The following is an 18117-nucleotide window of genomic DNA, read 5'->3' as shown; positions in this document are numbered from 1 at the left end:
ACCGTGGCTTAGGTGGTAGCAGCTGAGTAATGAGTTGCTGGGTTTGAGTCCCATTGCAGGCCTTGAGCATAGATTACTTTCCAGGTCAGAGTCAGTGTACTTGGTGATCAAAATTCTTGCATGAGCTGTTGTAAGATTTTCTTTGTAAAAGAATAAATGTTTTTTTTTTCAGTCCTTTCTCTTGTAATAACCAGAAATGGGGTGTTCAACACCAGGTGCCTCCTCTGGCCAATGATAATTGATTGTGGTTGTGGCATAACTCTGAAAATTATCCCCCCATCAAATCAACGAAATAAAGGGGGAGAAAAGAGAGCTGGAAACATCGAATATTACAGCACAGAGACAAAAGGCAGAATTTTATGGGCTGCCAATGGCGGGTTTTAAGGCCGGTAAAATTCTCCTGACCTGTCCACAATCTTACAGGTGGTAGACGAGGTGTGGCGCACTTTCACAGATACCTATTGGATGAAGCATCAAACAGATATTTAACAGTTAAAAGAATCTTACTTCATGGATGGAAAGAGATCCCACAGGGCGATCTGATGAAGAAGAGAACAGTTTTCTCTGGTGCCCTGGCCAATATTTATCATTCAGACAACATTTCAAATACAGATTATTTGACCGTTACCTCATTGTTGACTGGCTGCCATATTTCTTGCATTACAGCAGGGGCGACTCTTCAAACTTACTTTATTTGACTGCAGAGCACTTTGGAACATTCTGAGATTGTGAAAGATTCTATATAAAATATCACAAAACGGAAAAGAAATGTTACCTTTCAACACATCCATGAGAAAGCCCTTTAAATAATACATATTATAAACATCCTCAGTCTTCGTATTGCTTCTGCTGTAATCCCAGCCATTTTCTGCAATCAATATTTTTGAGTTGTTGTATTCTGTGTGAATCCAATAGAGAAGCTGCCTCAGAAAGTATTTCTTGGATTGATTAAATAACAGATTTGCATCCAAAAGTCGAAAACTCAGTGGCCCAAATGAAAGTGCAAAAAAGTCAGCTGTTCTCTTTATTTCCGATTTCTCCCCATCGCTAAAAACCGGCAGCAGGGATTTGAGGTTGTCCTTCATGCATGCTGGGTAGTCACCATCTAGGAATATCGGTTTAGCAAACCAACCTAACACAGAGTTCATGGAGCACTGGCAAAGTTGCACAGCTTCAGGATTAATGTCGCCATTTTTTGGCCCAACCCAATGTGAAGCCAAAGCAATTGATACTTGACCTTGCTGTGAATCGCGGAAACGGTCATTGTAGATGTGCCAAGCCTTGGAGTGTGCCTGGTAATTAACATATTAAACACAAGGTTAATTATGTCATAAAAACTTCAGCATAATCACGGTAAAGGAAACATTCAATTTGCTACACAGCACACAGCTTTAAAGCTAAAATTTTAATAATTCCATTGGTTGCATTTTTTTGTATTTGTATTTATTCCTGTTTTATCGGTTCTCTGGAGATCTTCCCAGATGTGGAATAGAGGGAAACCAATTAATCCCATATGCTGAAGAAGTGAGAATCAGGAGCTGGCTCAGATTTTTCTTCCGTGTTCAGATCCAGCACTGTGTTCAGTGTTTCTCGTGGATGGCATAAAATGCTAATTATGTCACCAATTAGCGGTGTGCAAATACAGGTTCTGCCACACCGTGCCACAGTATGTTGTGTTACTATCCAGCTAAGGACCAATAATTTTTTGTTTGAAATAGACAAAGTTTGAAATCCCACGGACGCACTAGGAGATCAAAACCACAAGATTCTGCCATTTTAAACAAACAAAATAAACTTTACTTTCCAAATACAGAAAATTAAAACTATTTACTCTACTCTAAACATTCAGAATTAACATGTGGTAAATATAAATTAACAGGCAAACTGTTGCTGAACATATCATATTGCACATTAAATAGCAGATGTGACCAAGACAGTTCCCATGGATTTCTCAGCAGCCACCCAGATGTCAGTGACCACTATGAGTCACAGAATCTTGTTAAAACTCTGTGTCCCTTATGAGATATATCAATTCTTCACTTTCAAGGACCTAGCCCCTGAATTCCCTGAAGCAGTCCTGACCCGGCTGTCTCAATGACTGCTCGCCCCCTGATGGTTCAATTTCTCCTCCTGAGACTGTGCTCCATGGCATTTACAAAGTTGCACTCCCACCTCTCATAACCTACACAATTCCAACTCTTTTTCAAACCATTAGTTTCTGCCCCAGGTTTCTCCAGACTCCCAGCTATACTGAGCTATAAATGATTCGCGGGAATTCTCTGAGCCCTAACCGCCTGGCACAGAATCAATGCCCTTCTGCCACCTTCTCAGCTCCCAAGGACTTATCTTGAGCTACAAACCTCACAAGGTCTGAATTGTAGTCAAATGCTGCACCATGGCTCATCTTTAACTGCCAAGAGCCTGGTAACAGCGGCACCCTTTTAATTTATTCTCTTCCTCTGCTGATGAACACTGTAATAAATTGCAACCAAAGAACCTTCTTAAGCTCCATTCCTTTCCATGACAATGTGTTCACTGAATTCTTTGAAACTAATTTAATTTTAACTCCCAAAACAAGGCATCTCACTGGACTGGACTTCTTTGCAAGTAGTGTAGACATCATGGGCTGGATTCACCGATTTTGAGGCTATGTCCGGAGGAAGTGTCCGACCGGTGAGGGGCTAGCAGCGTGCCACGCAGAACAAACGGCCTTCACAAAATAAACGGACGGAATATTGCCGGGTCGGTGGCCAAACATGCGCACGGCAACGTGCCATCGGCCGTGCGTGGACCCGACCTGCAAGACAGGGTCCCCCTGAACACACCTCGCCAACCCCCCACCGATCCCCACAAACCTCGCCCAAACAACCCCCCCCCCCGCCCCGGCCAGCGGCACGGCTCCTCCCCCCCCCCCCCCCCCCGACTGTGGTGGCGCGGGACACTGTCCGCAGCTGCCACGCCGGGTTCACGAAAACTAAGAGCACAAGTGTCCTACGCTGTCGTGAACTCGGCCCATCGGGGGAGGGCCTTCAGGTAACGTCCTAATATAAGGCAGCAGTGTTAACCACTGTGAGACCGTGTCGCATGACTGTCATTCACATTAATGAGAAATTGCTTGTACTAGGCTTTGATTGACAGCTTCCACACACCCTTGCCACTTGAATGGACCTCAAGTACGCTGCTGTGAAACTACCCACAATGTTTATAAACGTCTCGCGATGATTGTCAGCTCTTGACTACACCAAAAGCAGTAAAGTGTTTTCTGTAGAGGGGGGTCTCTGTTATGGGGATCTCTGTTATGGGGATCTCTGGTGGGGGGCACATGCATCCAACATGCTGGACCACTGCCCGGGCACGTGAATCCCACACGCTAGAACACTGCCCGGGCACATGAATCCCACACGTTAGAACACTGCCCGGGCACGTGCATCCAACACGCCAGAACACTGCCCGGGAATGTGCATCCCACACGGTGGAACACTGCCCGGGCACGCGGATCCCACACGCTGGAACACTGCCTGGGCACGCGGATACCTCACGCTGGAATACTGCCTGGGCACGTGCATCCCACACGCTGGAACACTGCCCGGGCACGCGGATCCCACACGCTGGAACACTGCCTGGGCACGCGGATACCTCACGCTGGAACACTGCCTGGGCACGTGCATCCCACACGCTGGAACACTGCCCGGGCACGCGGATCCCACACACTGGAACACTGCCCGGGCACACGGATCCCTCACGCTGGAACAATGCCGGCCACGTGCATCCCACACGTTGGAACACTGCCCGGGAATGTGCATCCCGCACGCTGGAACACAGCCCGGGCACGCGGATCCCACACGTTGGAACACTGCCCGGGCACGCAGATCCCACACGCTAGAACACTGCCCGGGAAAGTGCTTCCAACACGCTGGAACACTGCCCGGGAATGTGCATCCAACACGCTAGAACACTGCCCGGGAATGTGCATCCAACACGCTAGAACACTGCCCGGGAATGTGCATCCAACACGCTGGAACACTGCCCGGGAATGTGCATCCAACACGCTAGAACACTGCCCGGGAATGTGCATCCAACACGCTAGAACACTGCCCGGGAATGTGCATCCAACACGCTAGAACACTGCCCGGGAATGTGCATCCAACACGCTAGAACACTGCCCGGGAATGTGCATCCAACACGCTAGAACACTGCCCGAGCACGTGCATCCCACACGCTGGAACACTGCCCGGGAATGTGCATCCAACACGCTAGAACACTGCCCGGGAATGTGCATCCAACACGCTAGAACACTGCCCGGGAATGTGCATCCAACACGCTGGAACACTGCCCGGGAATGTGCATCCAACACGCTAGAACACTGCCCGGGAATGTGCATCCAACACGCTAGAACACTGCCCGGGAATGTGCATCCAACACGCTAGAACACTGCCCGGGAATGTGCATCCAACACGCTAGAACACTGCCCGGGCACGCGGATCCCACACGCCGAAACACTGCCCGGGAATGTGCATCCAACACGCTAGAACACTGCCCGGACACGCGGATTCCACACGCTGGAACACTGCCCGAGCACGTGCATCCCACACGCTGGAACACTGCCCGGGCATGCGGATCCCACACGCTAGAACACTGCCCGGACACGCGGATCCCACACGCTGGAACACTGCCCGGGCGCGCGGATCCCATACGCTGGAACACTGCCCGGGCACGCGGATTCCACACGCTGGAACACTGCCTGGCCACATGCATCCCACACGCTGGAACACTGCCCGGGTACATGGTTCCCACACGCTGGAACACTGCCCGGGCACGCGGATTCCACACGCTGGAACACTGCCCGGGCACGCGGATCCCACACGCTGGAACACTGCCCAGGCACGCGGATCCCACACGCTGGAACACTGCCCGGCCACATGCATCCCACACGCTGGAACACTGCCCGGGTACATGGTTCCCACACGCTGGAACACTGCCCGGGCACGCGGATTCCACATGCTGGAACACTGCCTGGCCACATGCATCCCACACGCTGGAACACTGCCCGGGCACGCGGATCCCACACGCTGGAACACTGCCCGGGCACGCGGATCCCACATGCTGGAACACTGCCCGGGCACGCGGATCCCACACGCTGGAACACTGCCCGGCCACGCGGATCCCACACACTGGAACACTGCCCGGGTACACGGATCCCACACGCTGGGACACTGCCCGGCCACGCGGATCCCACACGCTGGAACACTGCCCGGCCACGCGGATCCCACACACTGGAACACTGCCCGGGTACACGGATCCCACACGCTGGGACACTGCCCGGCCACGCGGATCCCACACGCTGGAACACTGCCCGGGCACGCAGATCCCACACGCTAGAACACTGCCCGGGAAAGTGCATCCAACACGCTGGAACACTGCCCGGGAATGTGCATCCAACACGCTAGAACACTGCCCGGGAATGTGCATCCAACACGCTAGAACACTGCCCGGGAATGTGCATCCAACACGCTGGAACACTGCCCGGGAATGTGCATCCAACACGCTAGAACACTGCCCGGGAATGTGCATCCAACACGCTAGAACACTGCCCGGGAATGTGCATCCAACACGCTAGAACACTGCCCGGGAATGTGCATCCAACACGCTAGAACACTACCCGGGAATGTGCATCCAACACGCTAGAACACTGCCCGGGAAAGTGCATCCAACACGCTGGAACACTGCCCGGGAATGTGCATCCAACACGCTAGAACACTGCCTGGGAATGTGCATCCAACACGCTAGAACACTGCCCGGGAATGTGCATCCAACACGCTGGAACACTGCCCGGGAATGTGCATCCAACACGCTAGAACACTGCCCGGGAATGTGCATCCAACACGCTAGAACACTGCCCGGGAATGTGCATCCAACACGCTAGAACACTGCCCGGGAATGTGCATCCAACACGCTAGAACACTGCCCGGGAATGTGCATCCAACACGCTAGAACACTGCCCGGGCACGCGGATCCCACACGCCGAAACACTGCCCGGACACGCGGATCCCACACACTAGAACACTGCCCGGGAATGTGCATCCAACACGCGAGAACACTGCCCGGGAATGTGCATCCAACACGCTAGAACACTGCCCGGGAATGTGCATCCAACACGCTAGAACACTGCCCGGGCACGCGGATCCCACACGCCGAAACACTGCCCGGGAATGTGCATCCAACACGCTAGAACACTGCCCGGACACGCGGATTCCACACGCTGGAACACTGCCCGAGCACGTGCATCCCACACGCTGGAACACTGCCCGGGCATGCGGATCCCACACGCTAGAACACTGCCCGGACACGCGGATCCCACACGCTGGAACACTGCCCGGGCGCGCGGATCCCACACGCTGGAACACTGCCCGGGCACGCGGATTCCACACGCTGGAACACTGCCTGGCCACATGCATCCCACACGCTGGAACACTGCCCGGGTACATGGTTCCCACACGCTGGAACACTGCCCGGGCACGCGGATTCCACACGCTGGAACACTGCCCGGGCACGCGGATCCCACACGCTGGAACACTGCCCAGGCACGCGGATCCCACACGCTGGAACACTGCCCGGCCACATGCATCCCACACGCTGGAACACTGCCCGGGTACATGGTTCCCACACGCTGGAACACTGCCCGGGCACGCGGATTCCACACGCTGGAACACTGCCTGGCCACATGCATCCCACACGCTGGAACACTGCCCGGGCACGCGGATCCCACACGCTGGAACACTGCCCGGGCACGTGGATCCCACACGCTGGAACACTGCCCGGCCACGCGGATCCCACACACTGGAACACTGCCCGGGTACACGGATCCCACACGCTGGGACACTGCCCGGCCACGCGGATCCCACACGCTGGAACACTGCCCGGCCACGCGGATCCCACACACTGGAACACTGCCCGGGTACACGGATCCCACACGCTGGGACACTGCCCGGCCACGCGGATCCCACACGCTGGAACACTGCCCGGGCACGCAGATCCCACACGCTAGAACACTGCCCGGGAAAGTGCATCCAACACGCTGGAACACTGCCCGGGAATGTGCATCCAACACGCTAGAACACTGCCCGGGAATGTGCATCCAACACGCTAGAACACTGCCCGGGAATGTGCATCCAACACGCTGGAACACTGCCCGGGAATGTGCATCCAACACGCTAGAACACTGCCCGGGAATGTGCATCCAACACGCTAGAACACTGCCCGGGAATGTGCATCCAACACGCTAGAACACTGCCCGGGAATGTGCATCCAACACGCTAGAACACTGCCCGGGAATGTGCATCCAACACGCTAGAACACTGCCCGGGAAAGTGCATCCAACACGCTGGAACACTGCCCGGGAATGTGCATCCAACACGCTAGAACACTGCCCGGGAATGTGCATCCAACACGCTAGAACACTGCCCGGGAATGTGCATCCAACACGCTGGAACACTGCCCGGGAATGTGCATCCAACACGCTAGAACACTGCCCGGGAATGTGCATCCAACACGCTAGAACACTGCCCGGGAATGTGCATCCAACACGCTAGAACACTGCCCGGGAATGTGCATCCAACACGCTAGAACACTGCCCGGGAATGTGCATCCAACACGCTAGAACACTGCCCGGGCACGTGGATCCCACACGCCGAAACACTGCCCGGACACGCGGATCCCACACACTAGAACACTGCCCGGGAATGTGCATCCAACACGCTGGAACACTGCCCGGGAATGTGCATCCAACACGCTAGAACACTGCCCGGACACGCGGATTCCACACGCTGGAACACTGCCCGAGCACGTGCATCCCACACGCTGGAACACTGCCCGGGCATGCGGATCCCACACGCTAGAACACTGCCCGGACACGCGGATCCCACTCGCTGGAACACTGCCCGGGCGCGCGGATCCCACACGCCGGAACACTGCCCGGGCACGCGGATTCCACACGCTGGAACACTGCCTGGCCACATGCATCCCACACGCTGGAACACTGCCCGGGTACATGGTTCCCACACGCTGGATCACTGCCCGGGCACGCGGATTCCACACGCTGGAACACTGCCCGGGCACACGGATCCCACACGCTGGAACACTGCCCGGGCACGCGGATCCCACACGCTGGAACACTGCCCGGGCACGCGGATTCCACACGCTGGAACACTGCCCGGGCACGCGGATCCCACACGCTGGAACACTGCCTGGCCACATGCATCCCACACGCTGGAACACTGCCCGGGTACATGGTTCCCACACGCTGGAACACTGCCCGGGCACGCGGATTCCACACGCTGGAACACTGCCTGGCCACATGCATCCCACACGCTGGAACACTGCCCGGGCACGCGGATTCCACACGCTGGAGCACTGCCCGGCCACGCGGATCCCACACGCTGGAACACTGCCCGGGCACGCGGATCCCACATGCTGGAACACTGCCCGGGCACGCGGATCCCACACGCTGGAACACTGCCCGGGTACACGGATCCCACACGCTGGGACACTGCCCGGCCACGCGGATCCCACACGCTGGAACACTGCCCGGCCACGCGGATCCCACACACTGGAACACTGCCCGGGTACACGGATCCCACACGCTGGGACACTGCCCGGCCACGCGGATCCCACACGCTGGAACACTGCCCGGCCACGCAGATCCCACATGCTGGAACACTGCCCGGGTACACGGTTCCCACACATTGGAACACTGGCCGGTCACGTGGATCCCACACGCTGGAACAGGCCCAGGCACACGGATCCCACATGCTGGAACACTGCCCGGCCACATGCATCCCACACGCTGGAACACTGCCCGGCCACGCGGATCCCACATGCTGGAACACTGCCCGGCCACGCAGATCCCACACACTGGAACACTGCCCGGGTTCACGGATCCCACACGCTGGAACAGGCCCAGGCACACGGATCCCACATGCTGGAACAGGCCCGGCCACACGGATCCCACACACTGGAACACTGCCCGAGCACATGCATCCCACACGGTGGAACACTGCCCGGCCACACGGATCCCACATGCTGGAACACTGCCCGGGCACGTGCATCCCACATGCTAGAACGCTGCCCGGGCACGCGGATCCCACATGCTGGAACAGGCCCAGCCACACGGATCCCACACGTTGGAACGCTGTCCGGGCATGTGCATCCCACACGCTGGAACACTGCCCGGCCACACGGATCCCACATGCTGGAACACTGCCCGGGCACGTGCATCCCACATGCTAGAACGCTGCCCGGGCACGCGGATCCCACATGCTGGAACAGGCCCAGCCACACGGATCCCACATGTTGGAACGCTGTCCGGGCATGTGCATCCCACACGCTGGAACACTGCCCGGCCACACGGATCCCACATGCTGGAACACTGCCCGGGCACGTGCATCCCACATGCTAGAACGCTGCCCGGGCACGCGGATCCCACATGCTGGAACAGGCCCGGCCACACGGATCCCACACACTGGAACACTGCCCGAGCACATGCATCCCACACGCTGGAACACTGCCCGGCCACACGGATCCCACATGCTGGAACACTGCCCGGGCACGTGCATCCCACATGCTAGAACGCTGCCCGGGCACGCGGATCCCACATGCTGGAACAGGCCCAGCCACACGGATCCCACATGCTAGAACGCTGCCCGGGCACGCGGATCCCACATGCTGGAACAGGCCCAGCCACGCGGATCCCACACGTTGGAACGCTGTCCGGGCATGTGCATCCCACATGCTGGAACGCTGCCCAGGCACACGGTTCCCACATGCCGATGCATTGACCCTCCTGCCCCTCTCCACAATATCGCTGGCTCCGGCCTCCACTGCGGAAGTAGTAGCTGCCCCTCCACTTTATGGATTCCTTGCAGGTCACAGCAGCTCGTGTAAAAGAATGGACCCAGATGGACCCACAGCTATCGAGGGTCCGACACATGGTCCAGTATGAGGGCCAGCACAGACATTTGCCTGACGATCTGCAAGCCTATACGCCAAAGCTCCCAGAACTGGAGGGTGGCACCCTATTGGGGCTGGTTTCGCACAGTGGGCTAAACAGCTGGCTTGTAATGCAGAACAAGGTCAGCAGCGTGGGTTCAATTCCCGTACCGGCCTCCCGAACAGGCACCGGAATGTGGCGACTAGGGGCTTTTCACAGTAACTTCATTGAAGTCTACTTGTGACAATAAGTGATTATTATTATTATTATTATGGGGGACACGGGAACACTGCCCGGCCACGCCTAATCCTCCACAATAGACACCCGGAGTCGACTTAGTCAGAGTTGCGACTTGTGTCATGAGAACCAGAAGGCCCAGCCAGCTTCACGAATACACCCTTGAGAATGGCCAGGAAAACTGTGTTCACAGTTCACCCGCGTTCACAGGCATTGCCAGCCCACTTCAGAGAGCGACATTCCTCGTGATGGTGCATGCCCACTCGAAGTTGTTAGAAGTTTACAAAGTGCAGACTGTGACCTCAAAGGCAACAGCAGATAGGCTGCGACACACATTCAGCACCCATGGCACACCCAAAGTGCTGGTGTTGGATATTTGGACTGGAGGGCAGTCCAAACTTTCAAGCGGGTGATGAAAAAACTGACCACAGGGTCTTGGGAGACGCGACTGGCTCGGTTTCTATTCGGCTCCCGGACGACCCCCAATGCTACCATGGGCGTGACACCAGCAGAGATGCTGATGGGACGTTGGCCCCGGACATGCCTCAGCCTGATCATCCCGGACACTGCCCGGCCACGTGCATCCCACACGTTGGAACACTGCCCGGGAATGTGCATCCCGCACGCTGGAACACGGCCCGGGTGCTTGGGTCCAACTAGCGGCAGGACCACTCCGAGACAGACGCAGATTGAGCTCACAGGAGCACAAGTTCAAACCGGTGGACGCAGTATACAGGTGCAATTTTGACGCCGGCGCCACATGGGTCGTGGTCCCCCAGGCCACGGGTCCAGTTTTGTTCTCAGTCTGGGAGCAGTGACATGAACCAGGCCGTCACCTGGACCACATCCGCCACTGCACGCGGGAGCCCACAGAACAGACTCCGGACACGCCAGTCCAGGGCCATCCACGATCCCCATCGCTGCCTAGAGCACATTGCCAGTCACCATCACCTCCGCCCATCGAAGCTCGTGAAACTGTGATGCCTGAAGCCTCATCCGAAGACTCAGACGCTGACTCAGACATGGACATCGGTCCACCTGCTGTGGCCGACCAGCCGCCTACAACGCCGACACCATCACCAGACACGTCACCCCCGTCTCAATGATCCACTCGCAAACATCGGTCGCCAGTATGTTACACACCTCCCGGATCCACCCCATCATCACTGGACTGCCTTCCACTCCCAAAGCAGACAAGAGGGCCTCAGCCCGAGGACATGGACTTTTTCTAGGACTTGGGGGGGGGGGGGGGAGTGGATCGTTGAGACGGGGGTGACGTGTCTGGTAATGGTGTCGGCGTTGCAGGCGGCTGGTCGGCCACCGCAGGTGGACCGATGTCCATGTATAGTTCATGTAAATTGGAAGCAGTAGTGGTCCCAATGAAGATCCCTGAGGCACTTCACTCAGCACTCAGCCTTTTCACAAGTCTTCCTATCCTTCAGCCAACTTCTTGTCAATTCCTAGATCTAATGATGACATTTCCACAGCTTTACGCTTAATATCATCTTCGTTAATGTTTGCACTTTTTTTCAATCTACCTTCTCTGCAGGTTCACATGGTTGCTTTCAGTTATTTTCACTGTGGATACATTTGGAAGGATGAACAGGTACAATTAATGTGCTGGTGTCTTTAAGGCATTTAATGTGTAATTATTCACATAAATAAATGGTCAAGATATGAGTTTACCTCAACACAATCAGGTGCACAATTCCAAATGGCTTTTGACAGTATTACTTTTTAATTAGTTCATTAAAAACCCCAAATTAAACCAATTGAAATAGTTCATGCTGGGCAGCACGGTGGGGCAGTGGTTAGTGCTGCTTCCTCACGGCGTCAAGGTACCTGGTTTGATCCCGGCCCCGGGTCACTGACCGTGTGGAGTTTGCACATTCTCCCCGTGTCTGCATGGGTCTCAACCCCATAACCCAAAGATGTGCAGGTAGGTGGATTGACCATCCTAAATTGCCCCGTAATTGGAAAAAAATAATTGGGCACTCTAAATTTTTTTTTTTAAGAAAAAAAAAGACAAAAAACAATAGTTCATGCTGTGGAAAATATATTGGTTGTAATGTGGTTACTGTTCTTTGAGAATCACTCACCACCTGCCTCCAATCTCCTGACTCAGACGATAACATAATTTTAACATTTAACCAATGTAAATATTAATCGGTGTTAAAATACATGGATTTTATATAACATTGTTCAATCACTATCGTCAATGGGTATTCCGGCTTTGTTGTAAGTGCTATATAGCTTCGATGCGCAATAAAGTTGTTTACAAAGCATTACGTGGCTGAAGCCAAATTTCCTGAGTAGTGTCAGCTCAACATCTATTGGACAAAGCATTAAAATTCTGTATCTCATTATATTGCAGGAATATTATTTATATTTAACTTGTTGCATCATTTCCTCTTGTAGATGGGAAGTTCTAGCTTGGGCATTGCACAAAATGAAGATTATTATTGACTCACTCATTCATTCATTAGCAAAAACTAATTGAATATAATAATTTAAAACATTTTGCAGCTGGCTACTTTCAGAATAAACAGGTCTTTACTAGGATGTCGGTAGTAATAGACAAGGCTTCCTTCCAATGACCTCATTGTTCAAAAACACCCCTTTTCCCTGCCCTACCTAATATTTGGATTAATACATATTCTAATGTGTAATAAAGACAGACTTTACTATTATTCCAACTGGGGACAGTTTGTCATTAATTTTACTGCTTATGCCTTTTAGTTACATTTCAACACTGAAACTTGATTTCCTTGGATTTCCAAATCAATTATATTTTGTATGTTCCAAAGTTTCTGGAACATAGAACATACAGTGCAGAAGGAGGCCATTCGGCCCATCGAGTCTGCACCGACCCACTTAAGCCCTCACTTCCACCCTATCCCCGTAACTCAATAACCCCTCCTAACATTTTTGGACACTAAGGGAAATTTAGCATGACCAATCCACCTAACCTGCACGTCTTTGGGCTGTGGGAGGAAACCGGGGCACTCGGAGGAAACCCACGCAGACACGGGGAGAACGTGCAGACCCCGCACAGACTGCGACCCAGGGGGGAATCGAACCTGGGACCCTGGCGCTGTGAAGCCACAGTGCGAGCCACTTGTGCTACCGTGCTGCCCTGCAACACTTGGACTCGAAATGTTAAATCTGGCCAGGATTTTCTGGCCTTTCCCCCCCGGGGTGGGTTGCCCCTTGAGGCGGCCGGTGAGCAATGCAAAATGGCCATTGACTTTGGGGGAACGAGAAGATCCTGCCGGTGGCCCATGCCATGTCACTGCCCCCTGCAAACATGCCATGGGTGGGCTGGAAAACCCCAACCCCTGTTTCTCTCTCCACATATGCTGCCTGACCTGCCGAGTTTTTCCAGCACCTTTTGTTTTTCTATCAGATCAGCAGCATTTGCAGTAGTTTGCTTTTACTTTGGTGTTTAATTCACTGCCACTCTTCTTCCGGGAATGCCTAGCTTGAAGAAGTTCTGCTCTTCTCTTCGACGGGATTCCCATTTGTTTTCTCACCTTGTTCACCTTCATTGCATTCCATTTCCTGGTGTTTGATTAGGTGTTTACCAAAATTCATCTTCACGCCCATTTCTCTGTCCTCAGTCACTGCCTTTGGCTCCAACTACCCCATGTGGATCACACCTGAAGTTCCATCCTTCTTGCAAATGCACCCAAGATTATCTCCAAGGCACTCAACATTCCTCGAACTACTGTTCTCACCACATTCTGAGAGCCACACAGTGCCATGCGCTGCCATGTGTACACGCTTGACCTCTCTCTCCAGCGGCACTGATTTGCCCTATCTGAAAGCTGTCCAGGTCCTCAGCTTCATTTTATTCTTCATCACTAAGAGTGGCACGGTGGCGCAGGGGTTAGCACTGCTGCCTCACAGTGCCAGGGACCCAGGATCAATTAGGTAACTGTCTGTGTGGAGTTTGCACTTTCTTCCCTAATCTGCGTGGGTTTCCTCTGGGTGCCCCGGTTTCCTCCCATAGTCCAAAGATGTGCAGGTTAGGTGGATTGGCCATGATAAAATTGCCCTTAGTGTCTAAAAATGCACTGTAGAAATTGTATGACTCGTCCAACTTCTTCACAAGAAAATGTCTCTCTTCATTTCATGTCTGAAGATACACAAGCTCCAACAACTTATTGGTACTAATGCCCCTCCCCTTCCCATCCCTCTGACCCCATTCCTTCTTTTAATTCCACCCCTTGCTGTGTATTCACTATACCCTCTGACCTTCCTTTCTCTAACATTAAACATTCTGTGCTCGGCAAATGATTCAGTTTTATTTCCTAATGCCCCACCTCAATTAATTTTGGTTTCAGCAAGGCGTTAAAACCTTCTTCCATCACCTTTGCCTCCAAAGTCACTATTCTGGACACGAATCTTCCCCCCATTCCGCGGATCCTTTCATCCACCTCCAGTATTCTCCCTCTACCTGGACCCTCCCTCTGGCCTCTTACCTGCTCTTGATCTTTTCATTGAGTACTGTTGGTGTGACATAGGCTGTCTTCATTCCTCTGCTCCCCACATCCACTCGAACCCGCTTCTTTCTGAACTTGCTGCACTCCGTTCTCTCAGGCTCTGCCCTGATTTTGTTATTAAACGTTCCGAGGAAGAGTCACACGGACCCGAAACGTTAACTCTGTTTCTCGCTCCACAGATGCTGCCAGAACTGCTGAGATTTTTCCAGCATTTTCTCATTTTATTTCAGACGTCCACAATCCATAGTATTTTGCTTTTATATTTTGCATGAAGTGCGCACATTTCTGGCATAGCCCTCTCTCCCCTTACAACCTTACAATGACCTCCTAACCATTGGCATCGGGCCTCTGCCTGCTGTTAGAGGGTATCCACCTGAAGCTAAACTCAAAGAACCATAGGGACAATTGGTTGAAATGCAGCCTAAACATCCAGTGATTTTATGTTATTTGATCTGCAAGCTGCTCTCAGAACCTCACTATTCAGTCTGCCCATGACCACTGTGGAGTCACAATTCCAAGAACAGAATTTGAAAATGAATGAAATGAAAATCGCTTATTGTCACAAGTAGGCTTCAATGAAGTCACTGTGAAAAGCCCCTAGTCGCCACATTCCGGCGCCTGTTCGGGAAGGCTGGTACGTGAATTGAACCGTGTTGCTGGCCTGCCTTGGTCGTCTTTAAAAGCCAGCGATTTAGCCCAGTGTGCTAAACCAGCCCCAGAATTTAATGTTCCCCTGAAAATTCCTCAGATGGCCTTCCCACCAGGCACCTGCCCACCCTCTGCTATTTTGTGGTGGGACAGGCAAGGCCTAGGCTGTCTGGCTCACTCTTGTCGCAAATGAGTTGAGACCCTTAATTGATCAATTAGTGACCAATTAAGGGACATTTCCTGTTCAGCCTCAATTTTCAGATGAGTCAGGGGAAGTTCAGGTGCAGGAAAGAAGGTGGCCGTCTCAAACCTTGGAGGGGAAGGGGAGGGGAACCTCCATGAATAGCCTCCTTGCAACATCAGATGCCCCGCCACAAGGTCTGGCCCCGCAGGTGCTCCATCATCACCAGGCCTCTCCATCAACACCCCCCACACATCAACCCTGGGGCCTCACCTCTCCTCACCGCCCTGAAACACCCACACTCATCTGATACTGAACTCCCCGGACTTTGACTCTGAGGGCAGCTCAGCCCTGTCCATTGGTGCTGCCAATCAATCTGATTTCCAGCAGCTCTCTGAGGAATGTCTTCCTCCAAAATGTGGAGTGGAAGACCTGCCTCCAGCCAATGAATGCTTCTTGGAATGTTAAATGGCTGCGGGGAAGCCTGTGTCAGCAGCAGTGCATTGGCCACTGACTCTTCCGATGGTGGGTGGAAACCACACCATCCATAAAATCCTGCCCCAGGTTTCATAGGATACCCTTCCACATATGAAAACATTCACCCCATGACCAAATGCCGAGGAAAATTAGGTATAAGGCTTGGAAGACCAACCTCTTGTTTATACATCAAGCGGTCTTTTCCACTTGTGGGATCACTCATTCTTCTTATTGATGGAATATCATAGGCTGGCAGCGGCAGATGTGGAACCCCCAAACCGCCATGTCTAAGTATAGGATGATGGTGTAATCTCTTCAAGATTTTCCACCTCCATACCTTTTCCCATTATTCATGGTTTTTTTCATATTAATTTATGGGATGTGGGCATCACTGGTTAGGCCAGCATTTATTGCCCATGCTTAGTTGTCCTGCAGAAGGTGGTGATGAGCGGGCCCCTTGAACCGCTTCAGTCCTTAAGGTGCAGGTACACCCACAGTGCTATTAGGGAAGGAGTTCCAGGATTTTTCCCCAGCGACAGTGAAGGAACGGCGATATATTTCCAGGTCAGGGTAGTGAGTGACTTGAAGGAGAGTCTCCAAGTGTGGTGTCCCAGGGATCTGCTGCTCTTGTCCTTCTAGATGGTAGTGGTCGTGTGTTTGGAAGGTGCTGTCTAAGGAACCGGGTGAGTTACTGCATTGCATCTTGTGGATGGTACACATGGCTACCACTGTTCATAGGTAGTGGAGGGTTTGAATGTTTGTGGAAGGGGGAGGAATCAAGTGCCTGCTTTCTCTTGGTATGACTCCAACCAATGGAGAGTTTTCCCTCTGATTCCTTTAAGTATATTTCAAAATAAGAAAAGAAAACCAAATGATCTGTCATTTTCTTCCAGTTCTTTAATGAATAAAATCTTTAAAACACCGAAGGCCAATTGGGAGCATGTTTTTGCCTTTATCTATTTCTGTAGAATAAGAAAAAAGACCAAACGTGGTGGATAGCCTTTTTTCATGTGCAAAATTACGAATGTGTGTGGAAGGAAGCATAAACAAAGGGGGAATTTCTTCCTGATTTAAACACCAGTAGCACTATGCTGTTGCTGCAGAACTTTTAAATTGTAAATGAAACTCAAGAAACATCACAACAGAAGATAATTGTGAAGGACAGGAGGTAATGCTTCAGATATTCAGACTGAAAGGGAGAACCTTTAATACAAACATCCATCGAATTGTCTTATCTTCTGTACCCTGACAGATGGGATGGTGACTCTCTTCTCACATCTTCCTGGAAAGTGCTCTGGCTAGATCTTGACCCGCCTGAGCTTTTCTGTGCTCCCTAAATACTTCAAAATTTCTGAGTTAGAGTTTCTCTCTGAGACCATCAAACATGTCAACGCTTTCCAACTCAATGCTCAACTCTCCAATTCCCTGGTCAAATCCCTACAGTCTGGATTACAATTCTGCGAGGATGACATCTTCTGTGACTGTGGTGACTTATCTCTGTATGTCCTCCTCAATATCTGTGCAATGGTTGATATAGTCGACCATGATATCCTGCTCCATCTCCTTTCTGTCATGGTCCAGCTGAGTAAGATTGCCTATGCACATATGCACTCATACCTTTGGGAATATAGCCAGTCCATTACTGGTAATGCTTCTCTTCCTCTCTATTTAGTGACTATTTAAGGTAGGGTCCCAACCAAGTGGGCCGCTTTGTCCTGGACGGTGTCAAACCTCTTGAATGTTGTTGGAGCAAGTGGAAAGTATTCCATCAAACTCCCGACATGCACCTTGTAGATCAGGACAAGCTTTGGAGAGTAAGGAGGTGAGTTACACTCCACAGAATTCCTAGCTTGTGATTGCTCCAGGTAGGTTTCTGATTAATGGTAAATCTCCAGGACGCACATGGTGAGGTAATCAATTATAACTGTGCCAAGGAGAGATGGTTACACTCTCTCTTGTAATTAAAATATACTGTACATAATAAATTGTGTACTTCTTCTTGAAAGGTATGCATGTAAAGATTATTTTGACTTTTGTTTGCATTATTTGCAAATGACAAGGTAAAAACAATCCCTATTTCATAA

The 18117-nt window shown here is 52.3% G+C and overlaps 1 protein-coding gene across 1 annotated transcript in view; it reads right to left on the bottom strand.

The window, feature by feature from the left end:
* Positions 1–18117, bottom strand: part of kl (klotho) — a 118684-nt gene that overhangs the window by 59245 nt on the left and 41322 nt on the right. Inside the window, exon 2 of the mRNA XM_072477003.1 lies at positions 776–1292. Within this exon, the coding sequence (XP_072333104.1) occupies positions 776–1292 (517 nt within the window). The remainder of the gene's footprint in view (positions 1–775; positions 1293–18117) is intronic.

The sequence above is a fragment of the Scyliorhinus torazame genome, chromosome 15 (assembly GCF_047496885.1).
Source record: "Scyliorhinus torazame isolate Kashiwa2021f chromosome 15, sScyTor2.1, whole genome shotgun sequence".
NCBI classification, from domain to species: domain Eukaryota; kingdom Metazoa; phylum Chordata; class Chondrichthyes; order Carcharhiniformes; family Scyliorhinidae; genus Scyliorhinus; species Scyliorhinus torazame.
This window is presented reverse-complemented; position numbering and strand designations above follow the sequence as displayed.